This window comes from Rhincodon typus, chromosome 33 (genome assembly GCF_021869965.1).
Source record: "Rhincodon typus isolate 14 chromosome 33, sRhiTyp1.1, whole genome shotgun sequence".
NCBI lineage: Eukaryota > Metazoa > Chordata > Chondrichthyes > Orectolobiformes > Rhincodontidae > Rhincodon > Rhincodon typus.
In genome coordinates this window covers 32,216,823-32,229,888 of record NC_063364.1, presented here as the reverse complement: position 1 = coordinate 32,229,888, position 13,066 = coordinate 32,216,823, and the positions used below count along the sequence as shown (strand labels likewise).

Below are 13,066 nucleotides of genomic sequence, written 5' to 3'. Positions count from 1 at the left end.
GTTAATGGTCTAAAAAGAAAATATAATCTGAACATGGAGAGATTTGCAATTCTTGTCGTACTTTTCACACTCAGGATGTCCCTGTGTGTAAGGTAGTCAATGAAATTTTGAAGCATAGGAATTGTAATATAAATGTAGAGTGTAATTTGCGGACAGTTCCGGGAACCAGCAATGCAATAATGGCCTTATCTGGTTTAATAATGTTAGCAGAGAAATAAATTTGGCCATGCATCCAGGATAGCTCCCCTGCTCCTCTTCATAGTAATGTCATCAGTTCTACTTGAAATTGAAGATGGGGTCTTGGTTTAACATATCACCTGAAAGATGGCAGCTCTGACAATGCTGCATTCTCTCAGTGCTGCACAGAGAGTGTCAAGTCTCTTGCTGTTCTGATTCAGAGGTGGGTGTGAACGCAAAGAACCCAGCTTTAATACTTGAATGAATTTGAGGTGATTCGCCCATTGACTTTCCTCCTTTCCCTGGAGTTTCAATTAAGGGCCACTACTTTTGAGGCAACAATGTTAATTGTTTCCTGCTTAATTGGGTGTAAATTGCATGTATTAAGATTGGAAGGCATTGTGTATTATAAAAACAGTTGATACAAAAGGATCAGATATTAACATTGAGTGGGTAGAACCGCTTGAAGTGTCATGTGCAACTGCAGAATCCTAACACTACTTCTGACTGACAAATAAACCCGGGGCCACCTCACAAACCATGAAGAATTACTTCCATTAAAGGGTACCCATGTGATTTATATAGTTGCTTACTGCTGAATGCTCTAAACATGGTACACATAGTATAGTGGTAATTGATGATCTGTATTTTATCTACATATGGCAGCTTCATTGCTTGTTATACTGCTCAAATCTCTTGTAGATTGTCTATCACATTGACTGAGAAAAGATTTGATGTTATCTCACAAAGCAAGTTAGGGAAGTGTTTCTTAAAGACAGGATTATCCCCAGTGAGTGCAATGGAATCTTACAACCTTGAACTAAAATTTTAAAAATGTGTACATTATATAAATATTTTCATTTTGAAGTATGTTTAACTTTTCTGATTCTGAGGTAACGAATTCTGCTTTTAAAAGTTCTGGTTTTAATTTCAGATTCAGGATGATTTGAAGAGAGTCATGGCATCTGTTTACTTCAACAGAATCCTGCTCATCAACCCAAATATTTTTGTAGAGTTTGATAATTTCCTACCACTTCTGTCAGCATCTGAGATTCAAGCTCTTCCAGCAATCGTGGACAAAGAGCAAGTGTGCGTTACACATGCTATCAGCAGTTTAAGATCTGTGTTTGATTATCTGTTTGATTATTTTCTTGCTTGTTATCTTCCTCTTAGTGCAACAATCGTGTTAATGTGTTCACAAAGATTACCATTGACTGATAGCTCAAAATCATAAATATTATTGAGATACTGTATAACTATGTTTGTACATTTAAATTTGGGGATTTGCAAGAGGTCACAATTAGAGGAGCACGCATATTTCTGACGATTATGTAGCTGAAGGAGGTTAGAGTTGGAGAGGAAGTACAAGGCTTTGGAGTGATTTGAAACGAAGGATATGATTTTAAAACTGAGGCATTGCTGGACGCTGAACCATTGTAGCTCAGCCATCACAGGAATATGGGTGAATAGGACGTAGAAGCAGGCTAGGATACAGACAGCTGAATCCTGGATGAGCTCCAGCTTACAGAGAAAGTAAAACTCATGAATATCGTAGGCTAACCCTGTTATCAGGTTCATGGAGATGGGATTGTTTATCTTTGTATTACTACAGCGAGTGAACATGCCCAGTGAATGTGCATCAAATCAAGCATCCAACAAATGCAATTTTTATGACTTTGTGTTGGATGGTCAGATCAGTGTCAATTTAAAGGTATGTACTCTCAATTTATGCCAAATGCAGTCACTTGTTTTGATAAAATCCCATGCTTAGTGAACTGTTGCCCAGTTTGCTGTTTGGTATCAAAGGGCAGTGTAGCAGTCTCCATCCTCACATTTGTATATTTTTTTAATTTCCAGATTGTACATGGTTAACCAAAGCTTTGGGAAACTGTCAAGTGACCAGAGACGAGCCTTTGTCCAATGGGCAGTGAATGCTGAGCAGTATAGCAACATCAGCACATGGTCTTTGAAATTCCTGCATCAAGTTGGTAGTCTGCTGGTATACCTACCATTTGATAAGTTTCAGCTTCTGACCCGTCTACAGGTACTACACCACGGAAATAAAAAGAAAATTTCTATAAGCAGTGTTTACAACATTAAAGCATCCTGTAACACTTTATGATAGAGGTACTTTTGAAGCACACAAGACCCCACAAAAATGTTTGTTCATGAGCATATCATTTTTTAATGTTATTTCAGGGACATGTATTGATCATGCATCTGTGACAAGTTACCTTGCACTTCTTCAGAACAGTGGCATGGGATCCCTTATCTCCACCTGAGAGGATTTATGAAGCCTAGGTTTATGATCTTGTCCAAACTTGGTATTTTGAGAGTGCAGCCTTCCATCATTACTGCATTGCAACATCAGTCTCAGGTCTCAGGAGTGGGACTTGCCCATGCAAATACTCTCCCCTTCATGCAAATCCCTTCCCTCTCCCATCTCTGCATCAAGGAATGATTTGCTGTCAAGTTCCTATTTGTAATTTACTCTGTCAATTGCATAGTCTATGAGCCAGCTAACTGATGGAGTTTGGTATGTGGACTGTTTGTGTGGTTACAGAATTCTAATATAGAAGTACTAAGTGAGCTGACTGTTTTCCTTGATTTCTTTTTTGTTTTTTACTGATGTATTCCCAGATACTCAATTCATTGAATGTGCTGTTGATGAATAATTTAACTACAGTCCAGGAAAGGTTTGTCATTCACAGCATCTTAAAACAGGGAATCGCAATGACAGCCTCTGAGTTTGATTCGTAAGTAATGCAGTCGCTTGAGAGACTCACTAATTTTCCCCTGGAAATTAGATGCAAGTTGGATGTGAGAGCTTTTGAGAATGTCACAGAGAAATTCAACAAGTAAGTTTCCAAGTGTATGATAAATGAACTAGGAGATGAGGTTAGGCTCTCAGGCTAGAGAAGATGCAATTGAGGGACATCGTTGAGTGCAGAAAATAACAAGTGGTTTAGCTAAGAAACACTAAGTCCTTACTATCCACCAGGAAAAGAGGCATGGATTTCCCGTGGATACTGAAAAGAATGCAGATACTGCTAATCCCCTCTCTCATGTGCCGCCACCTAATATACACTCAGTGAAACGAAAAGGTGCCTTATTATATTGGAAAAACACTAAAACATTTTAATAAACACATTTAAATTAATTTTAACTAATCACTTCTGATACATTGTTCTGTAATGTTCCTGAGCATAATGATTTGATCTTGTTGTATGATCTGCCATCCAAAAACCTGTCTGTTTTTCATGAAGAATGCTGTCTGCTTCTGCTTGCAGTCTGTTGAGGTAGTATCGAAGTAGTGGCCCTTAGTTGAAGACCTATCCAGATACTGACAGCACTGTTATGACCCTTGAGTTGTTGCAGTCACTGAGATTTTCTTTCGCAGCTTGACAATTACTTGTCACCTCAAGTCATCCAAAATGTCGTCTTTTGTCCAGATCTGAAGGATAGAATCTTCACAGTGCAAAAAGAGGCCATTCAGCCCATCAAGTCTGCACTGATGCCTCCTGCGAAGAGTATTCCTCCCAGACCAACCCCCAGCTCCCTACCCTATCCGCGTAACCCTGCTTTTCCCCATTAATGCACCTCACCTATACACTATGAGCAATTTAGCATGGCCAGTCCATCTAATCTGTACATCTTTGGACTGTGGAGTGAAACCGATGCCTCCAGAGGAAACCCACGCAGACATGGGGAGAATGTCCAAACTCCACACAGACAGTCACCCAAGGTTGGATTCGAACCTGCGTCCCTGTCTCTGTGAGGCAGCAGTGCTAACCACTGAGCAACATTGCCACCCCTATCTTGTTGATCTTCTGAACTGTGATGCTGCTCTTACCATATTTCAGTTGCTTTGTTGGTATCCTGTCATTTCCAGGTGCCAGGTTTGCCTTCAGGCTTTCCTTGGCTCTTTGAATCCCTGATATGGTTGCTTCCCAGTGGACATTCCCTGCTGAAGTGCAGTGCTGTCATTGAACATTGAATAAAGAATTGGGGTTATGATTGTTGAGGATCTCCTGAAAGAATTCCACTGTTTTTGCCTCCTCCTCCTTGATTGTCTAGCGTCTGAGCATCTTTGCCTTTCATTGGTTCAGTAGTGAAAATAACAGATGCTGGAGATCACAGTGAGTCAGACAGCATCCATGGAGAGACAGCAAGCTAATGCTTCAATTCTAAATGACTCTTCAGCAGAGCTGAAGTGAAGTGTGGAGGGAGCAGCATTTACACTAAAGTTGAGAGGGGGGGTGATGTGTGGTGGGGTGTACAGTGTTGGCGGAGAAAAGATGTTGATAGCTCAGGTTAAGTGATTGGAATGTGAGAATGGCAGACCAATGGTGTGTCTAACTACCAGACTTGCAAGAACAGAAAGTCCCACTGGGTTGGGAGTTTGGGGGAGTGGAGAGAGGATATGGTGACAGAGAATGTAACAAGTAAAGCTAAAAGAAAGGGAAGAAATTGGAGTTGGTTCACAATTTGAAGATGTTAAACTCAGTAAGTCTAGAAGGCTGTAAAGTGCCTCATCTGAAGATGAGATGTTGCTCCTCCAGTTTGCGCTGTGATTCGCTAGAGTATTGCAGCATGCCAAGGCATGCAAGCAGAACACTGTGTTAAAATGACCAGCTACAGGAAGGATGGTGTCATACTTGCACAGAGATCTGAGGTGTTCTGCAAAGCGGTGACCCAGTCTGCGTTTGGTTTCTCCTATGTAGAGTAGGCCACATTGTGTGCAGCAAATACAATTCAAGATTGGAGGAGGTACAATTGAAATATTGCTTCACCTGAAAAGACAGTTTAGGCTCTTGGATGGTGAGCAGGGAGGAGGTGAAGAGGTAGGTGTTGCATCTTCTGTGGTTACGTGGGAAAGTGCCATGGGAAGGGAGTTGGTGTTAGTGGTCGATAAATGGACTAGGGTGTCCTGGAGGGGGCAATCCCTGTGAAATGCAGACAGTGGGAGTGAGGGGAAGGTGTGTTTGGTGGTGGTGTTCTGCTGGAGTTGTCTGAAATGAGGGAGAATGATCCTTTGAATGTGGAGGCTGGTGGGATGAAAAATGAGGACAAGGGGGACCACTTGCCTGCGCTCTCCATGGATAAGATAGCAAGAAATGCAGATGCTGGAGTCAGAGTCAACACAACACAGTGTGGAGCTGGAGGAACACAGCAGGTCAGGCAGCATCAGAGGAACAGGGAAGTCAACGTTTCGGGTTGGAACCCTTCATCAGAACTCTGAGCTCTGATGAAGGGTCCTGACCTGAAACACTGACTTTCCTGTTCCTTTGATGCTGTCTGACCTGCTGTGATCTCTAGCAGTTGCAGTAATTTGCTCCAGCATTGGTTCTGTAGTGTTGCTGTAGAAGTGGTCAGCTACAGCATCTTGGAATTATTCTAATGCTTACGTCTGTGCTTCCCTGCCTTTTAACTCTTGTTTGTCTTTTCTGCAGCTCTTCTTTGCTTTTCCCAGTCTTTTATACTGGATAATATGACTAGAAGTTAGTAAGAACATAAAAAATGAAAACTTCTAAAAAAGTTAAATCTAGTGTGTGATAAGGTCAGATTGTTATGGATGTAGATCCTTAAGGTACAAGGCAAGGCAGCTTCAGCAGACAATGTGATCTTTCTTAGCCCTTGAGCTTTTAAAAATTCCTTCCTGTATAATTATTCTCCGTTTTTAAGGGATAGGGAAATAAATGTTGCATGTAATTGAAAAATACATGCATGTTCTTCCCTTCTTAATTGTACAATTATCTTTCAGTGGTATTTTCTCCCATTTCTAGACTGGGCAGACTGATATGTTCTGCAACCACCCAGGACCTAAGATTCTACAAACAGAATCTGCACGTGTTTGACATCATTAAGAAACAGCTGCTGAAATGTATTGGCGATCAAATCTTTGTTCCTAATGAATTGGTGAGTTAACCATATACAGGTAATATTCTTGCTAGAACTGAGAGCTGATAATCATACCACGAGAACAACAGGACATTGGGGACCTTCATGAATGATGGAGCCATCAGTCTTTCTCCTTGAGAAACAACATGCATGACACAGACACAAATCAGGTGAATTAGTCATATCAGAACAAAAGGGTGGGAGAGATTGGATCCAAAAAAAGAAAGAGAAAGAAGTGCAAGAGAAAAAAAATTGATTTTGCTTGTTAGAAATCTCTAGCAGTTTCTGAGCCAGTGAGATTTAGGAGTGGCATTGTATTAACAATTGTCATGTCATAGAGTCATACAGCACGGAAACAGGCCCTTCGGCCCAACTTGTCCACGCTGACTAGGTTTCCTAAACTGAACTAGTCCCATTTGCTCATATCTCTCTAAACCTCTCCTATCCATGTACCTTTCCAAATGTCTTTAAGATGTTGTAATTGTACCCACCTTTACCATTTCCTCTGGCAGTTCATTCTAAATGCAAACCACCCTCTGCATGAAAAGGTTGCCCCTCAGGTGCCTTTCAAATCTTACCTATCTCGCCATAAACCTATGCCCTCTAGCTTTGGACAGCCCCTACCCTTGGCTCTTCACCTTATCTATGCCCCTCATGATTTTATAAACCTCTATAAGGTCACCCCGCATTTTTAAGCCGCTTATGCTGTTAATCATGAGCTCCAACTTTCGGCAGCAAACTTTTAAATGCCTGATTAGTGCACAAATCTTCAAAAATAATGAGAAAGCCTAGAGTGAGATGTCCATATGTCAACCAGGAAATTCTGGCAATTCACAACTCAGTCATGTTGAAACAAAGGAATTGGTTAGCTCCCTTGGCTGGACGCCTGGTTTTCAATGCAGAGTGACGGCAGCAGTGTGATTTCAGTTTCTACAACGGCTGTGGTTACCGTGAAGGTCCTGCTTTCTCAACCTCTCCCCTCACTTGAAGCCTGGTGACCCTCAGAATAAACTCACCATCAGTCATCTGTTGTAATGAGCAAACAGCCCAAAGGTCTTCTGGAACGAAGGCGACTTTACCTTAGTATTTGAACGTGTCCATTTTTACCTTTGCGTGTTGTAACTCTATTGCTTAAACTTGTTAGTTGATTTATATATTAATATTAGGCATCTCTTCTTCCTCCCATATACAGCTCACAGAATTTTTGGTCAGAACAACTAGTGTAACCAACCAAGAAATCTTGATGAATGATGAATTATTAAGTATGGCTGGGCTTCTTCCAATTCTTGGGGTGTCCTTCATAAAACAACTTCAACCTTCACAAATACAAGCAATGCTCCCGGAACTCAGTGCAATGACTTTTTCTCCTGTGCAGGTAATGTTTTACTTAAGTACTTTTGGCACACAGGTCCAAGTATATTTTAACAAACACTTTTAAACTATTGTTCTCATATTTGTGTTTGGGTGGATGGCCGAGATAAAGTGGACTTCCTGACTTGCAATAGGAGAAGGAAAGATAGGGACTATGATTGTGTTGAGAAGTGTGCAGTTGAGGAGGGATTAATTGACTGGCAAGAAAATGTTGAATTATCAATGAGCTGGAGGAAGCTGGCTTCTAAAGCACTGAGATTCAACAGTTCCAGAACAACTCCAGTGTAATGATTTCTTAGAAATTTCTTAAAAACATTAATATTTATAACATTTATTTCAGGCAAGGGAAATAACTGACAAGATACTTCAAAATGTGTCGGTAAGTATTACATTAATTTGAATTAAATTGGTTTGTGCCCTCTCTGTCAGTTTGTGGATATAATTTGAACCATTGTTCACAGTCTGTTCCTTTCTGTAGATTACAGAGGAGTTGCTGAGCAACCTGGGGTCATTAGTAATTGGTCTCAGCCCATCGATTATGCAAGTCATTCCAACAGCTTTATTGGTGCATGCCATGCCCAGTATAGCAGAGTATGGATGGAAACTCAATCCTGTTCAGAAGCTGATCATTGTAAACAAGCTATGGGTTTGTATTGGAATATTGTCTCTCACCATCTTCCTTTCCCTCATTGTCATTGTAGGGCTTTCCATCTTAGCATCAAACCTTGCCCAGTGGGTAGCATCCTCACTTCTTAGAAGCTTGTGGTTCAAGTTGTATTCCAGATACATAAGTATAAACTCTTGAGGGATTGCACCTGCTGTTGAAGAGCTGCCTTTCGATTGAGACTTTTAACTGAGGTCCATCTGTCATATAAAGTGGATAGAAAATATGCATTGGTAGCATTTCTAGAAATGCAAGGCCTTTCTTCCTAGAGTCTTGGTCAATATTTTTCCCTCAACCAAAATCATACCTGGTCACAACCACATTGCTGTTTTTGGGGGCTTACTGTCTGCAAATTGGCTGTAATGACACTTGTATTACGGCAGTGACTACACATCAAGAAATACTTCATTGCCTGTAAGATTCTTTGAGGCTTCCTGAGTTTGTAAAAGGACCTTTGGAAATGCACGTTCTTTGTTTCTCCTTCCTCCTTTCTTTCCCCATTGATTTATGCAGTTGAAATTTCAATTTCGGTATTCCCTTATTTATCACATTTCCAATTCAAGGCAGGAGAGATCACAAGAAAATTCCAGCACCACTCTTTATTTACCAAAAAAAGCAATCAACCCTTAATAGTTCACATTTAACTGTGCTCATGCAATTGCTGTCAGGAGGGGTTCCAAGTTTTAGACGACTCAGTGCCCCTTATTTAAAAAAAATAAGCAGCTCATCTGTTTTGTTAGGAGAGAATTTGATAGCTAGGACAGCTGCCTTCCTTTTCAAACTGAACCATAACATTCACATTCACCTGAACAGGTAGAAAGGCTTGTGATTCCATGTTAAATTCAAAGGACAATGCTCCCTCCCTTTCAACTACACTGCAGTGCCAGTCTAAATTACACTCTCAAATTGTGAAATAAAGCTTGACCCCTTGTTCTGATCTAGAGACTAGAGTGCTACCACTGAGTCAAACTGACATTTTTAAGATTTTTGAGGTTAGAGGGCTGCAGAGAAAGCTGGAAGTAAAGATGCTGTTTTAAACTAAATAGAATTGTCATAAGACTTCAGTAATTAAGTGCAGGAGTTCATGGCGATAGGTGAGATTTGGAATTGTCAGACCATTCAGCCCATCTTGATTGTCCCTGTTCTTCAGTGGAGTTACTGAATTCATCTTACCCACCTGCTGTTTTCCCAGATTCTTGTAGATTTCTTTCCCTTCAAGAATTTATTTCATTCCTTTTCAAAAGTTAATATTGAATTGACTTCCACTGCCCTTTCAGGCAACACATTGCTGGCACAGTAACTCTCTGTAAAAGTACTTTACCTTGCATCCACCTGGTTCTTTTGCTGTTCACATTGAAGCTCTGTTGTCTGCTTACTGTCTCTCTACCACTGGTAGCAGTTTCTACTTACTTACTCAATTAGACTCATTTTTTATTTTGAGCATCACCTCCTCTTTATCTACACTGCTCTGCTGTCCTCTACAGACAACAAACCTAATTTCTGCAATGTCCAGTTTCTCCACAAGATGCTGTGTATTAATCTTTATCTCTGGGAAGTTGGACCACCACCTTCTCAATTCCAACTTTGTGTTGGAAGACAACGATTTTGACTCACTATCATTCACACCAGGGAACTAACATTTAAAATAATTTTAATATTTGATCACATTATTAGGCAGCATTGTTTGATAAATGTAGCAGAACAAAGGACTTTGCAGCTGGATGGGCCCTGAATAATAGATAAGGCCGTGGTTTGTAAAGGGATTTGGCAGTGTGAAATTTCATTGAGAATGATATCTGAAACTGATAGAGTTGAATGATTGTTTAAGGTATTCTGACACCTTATCTGGACCTGGGCCAAGAACACGTTCAAGTTTACAGTAAGCCAGACACCTGAGCCATTCATTTGTCAGGATTAGGTAATAGTAGACTGTTTGGTAACCTGATCACAGAAATCTGTCTTCTAAATCAGGCCTGTCAGTCACTTTCTTAATTATATTAAATGCTATCCTTTCCAGTCTGATAGTGTTTTGCTGATAATTGTTTGATTCCCTCTCTTTTCCTCCAGTTTTTACCCTTCTTATCCTGAAGGCGATAAGTCACTGGATAGGAGACTTTACATACCACTATTATACTCCTATGAACCAGTCATGCGTGATGAGTGCAATGGTCAGAGATAGGCAGATGCACGTTTTAACTCATTCCGTGGCAACTGGGTTATGGCACATTATACCAAAGTTCCTGGCTAACATTTATCCCTCACAACATTACTAAAATAAAGCACACCGTCACACTGATGTTTGTGGGAGCTTGCTGTGCACAAATTGGCTGCTGTCTTTTCCACATTACAAGTGATTACAATTCAAGAGTATTTCATTGGCTGGCTTCAGGCATGTCCTGAAGGTTGTAAAAAGCTTGTGGAAATGGAAGTCTTTCGTCTTTACCTCATGAGTGCACATTTACAAGAAATTCTACATCTGTAAATGAGGTGGTGAATGCTGGCAGGCAAATGCCACAGTCGAGTCCAGTGTTAACCTTGTATAAAGCCCACATGTGCAGCTCCCTGGATAGTAGTCAGGAACTCCAACTGTAAACTTTTCTCCCCACAAGTTTTGGTGGCTCAGTGGTTAGTACTGCTGTCTCACAGTGCCAGGGATCGGAGTTTGATTCCAGCCTTGGGTGACTGTCTGTGTGGAGTTTACATGTTCTTCCCGTGTCTACGTGGGTTTCCAAAGGTACTCTGGGTTTTCTCCCACAGTCCAAAGATATACAGGTTAGATGGATTAGCCTCACTAAATTGCCCTGGAGTGTCCAGAAATGTGCAGGCTAGGTGGGTTAGCCATGGTAAATGCGGGGTTTATGTGGGTAGGATGGGATGCTCTTTGAAGGGTTGGTGCAAAGTCAATGGACCGAATGACCTCTTAGCGCACTGTAGGGATTTTATTTCAAGTCTATTAATACTGGGTCCATTTGAAACCTCCCTACCACAGTCCCAACTGAGATTAACTAAAGCCAGGCAGAATGAGATTCCTATAGGTGATTCCATATCTGAGGCATTGTAGTGAGCTGATGCTATGTTAGACTGCAGTTATACCATGTCCCTTCCACCATGGCAATGCCAAAACTATTTTACTGAGTATGCTAATATTGTTTTAAGCCCAGAAGCGTATATTTCAGCCTATTTTGTTTTTAAAGCAATGCATTTCAACATCATGTTTTTGTTAGGATTCTGGCAATATAAAGTGGATCAAAGATTTGGATTCTCTTATAAAAGAAATTCCTCTAATATCTTTGAGATCAAAGTTGAGCATGTTGCTGTCCAATATCAATGACACCAGACAGATGAAATGGTCTGTGCAACAGGTAACGTTTTCAATTTGGCAATCATCTTTTGAGTAACTTTCTCTGAAGTCCTGTTGTAAAGTATAAATGAGCACCTCTTTCTAGTAGCCCAGCTTGTTACAGCAAGAAGTATTTGGGTTAAGGAGGGGGAAGCGGGACTGGGCTGTTGCTCCTGAGTCCTGTCTAGAAGCTCATACTGGAAGGGTATGGGTGTGCATTCTGGATGCAGACAAACTTCGATTTGGTGGGGAAACCACCTGTTATGGAATAGCTTTTTAGTCTACATTTTCTAGACTCACTCGTGAAAAGTTGCCATTTGAGGGAAATCAAAAGTAGTGACAGGTGTCTTCTGAACTTTGAGTTCAGGAGGGAACAAAGTTTGAGTTTCTTTGTAAATCAAAGCTTAGCTGGTGTTCAAAAGTGTGCATGTAGGAATTAAGAGAAGTTATTGCTGTGTCACTTGATGCTTCAAGAAGTTGTTTTTCCCGTGTTGCAGGCACAGCTACTCTTTAGAAAAGTTTTAGAAGCAAATGGCCACAAAACGACCAAAGAACTTTTCACGTAAGTTGCTCTGTTCTTTTTCCAGCGATGTAATATGCAACATGCTGAGCCATAGAGTTTATTAAAGACCAGATACCATAATAGCATAATATCTGTACCTAGGAATGGTCATTGGGTTATTCTGTTGAACGTATGCCAACTCTGAGTTCTAATTTTTAAAATATGTTCATGGGCTGTGTGCATCATGAGCTGAGCCAGCATCTATTATCCATCTTTAACTGCCATTGAGAAGGTGATGAGGGGCTGTCTTTTTGAAGGGCTGCCATTCTCGGGGTATATATACACCCACAATGCTTTTAGGGATTGAGTTCCAGGATTTTGACCCAGCAACAGTGAAGGAATGGCAATATAGTTCAGAGTCAGGACTTACTTTTGAGTCAGGATGGCTTCTGACTTACTTTTGTAGCCACAGTATTTATATGGCTAGTCCAGTTCAGTTTCTGATCCATGGTAACCCTCAAGGCATTGATCCTGTTGGATTCAGCAATGGTAAGACCATTGAACATCAAGGAGCGATGGTTAGAATTTGTCTTTTTGGAGAGGGTCATTGTCTGACTCTTGTGTAGCACAAATGTTACTTGCTACTTACCAGCTCAAATTTGAATGTTGTCCAGGTCTTGCTGCATTTAGATATACTGCATCAGTGTCTAATTAGTTGTGGATTGTGCTGCACATTGTCCAATCATCTCATTCTTGTACAGTTTTCACTGTGTGCTAAGTCAGCAGTACAGATCTTAGTTTCTTCATCTTCATAGCTTGGGGTAACTGAGGGCAGTTGCAGAATTCTCTCAGCTGCCCTTGGCACAGACCTTGAATCTAGCACCTACCTGATCAGGAGCATTATTTGCACATTAAATCATTACAGAAGCTCTTCAAATAATGGCATATATACATGGGGTTACAAAAAGATACAATTAATATTTGGAGGTTAAATACCACCTTGAAATTTACAGAGATAACAAGGTGTAGAGCTGGATGAACAGCCCTTGGCACAGACCTTGAATCTAGCACCTACCTGATCAGGAGCTTCAATTGACGGTAATGTTCATAA

General features: G+C 40.7%; 1 protein-coding gene across 1 annotated transcript in view; it reads left to right on the top strand.

Annotated features, from left to right (window-relative positions):
- The window catches only part of strc1 (stereocilin 1), a 54,600-nt gene that overhangs the window by 14,763 nt on the left and 26,771 nt on the right, over positions 1–13,066 (top strand). Inside the window, exons 6-14 of the mRNA XM_020534306.2 lie at positions 1,112–1,266; positions 2,035–2,221; positions 2,818–2,933; positions 5,964–6,096; positions 7,271–7,453; positions 7,790–7,828; positions 7,928–8,095; positions 11,338–11,475; positions 11,951–12,015. Of these exons, the coding sequence (XP_020389895.2) occupies positions 1,112–1,266; positions 2,035–2,221; positions 2,818–2,933; positions 5,964–6,096; positions 7,271–7,453; positions 7,790–7,828; positions 7,928–8,095; positions 11,338–11,475; positions 11,951–12,015 (1,184 nt within the window). The remainder of the gene's footprint in view (positions 1–1,111; positions 1,267–2,034; positions 2,222–2,817; positions 2,934–5,963; positions 6,097–7,270; positions 7,454–7,789; positions 7,829–7,927; positions 8,096–11,337; positions 11,476–11,950; positions 12,016–13,066) is intronic.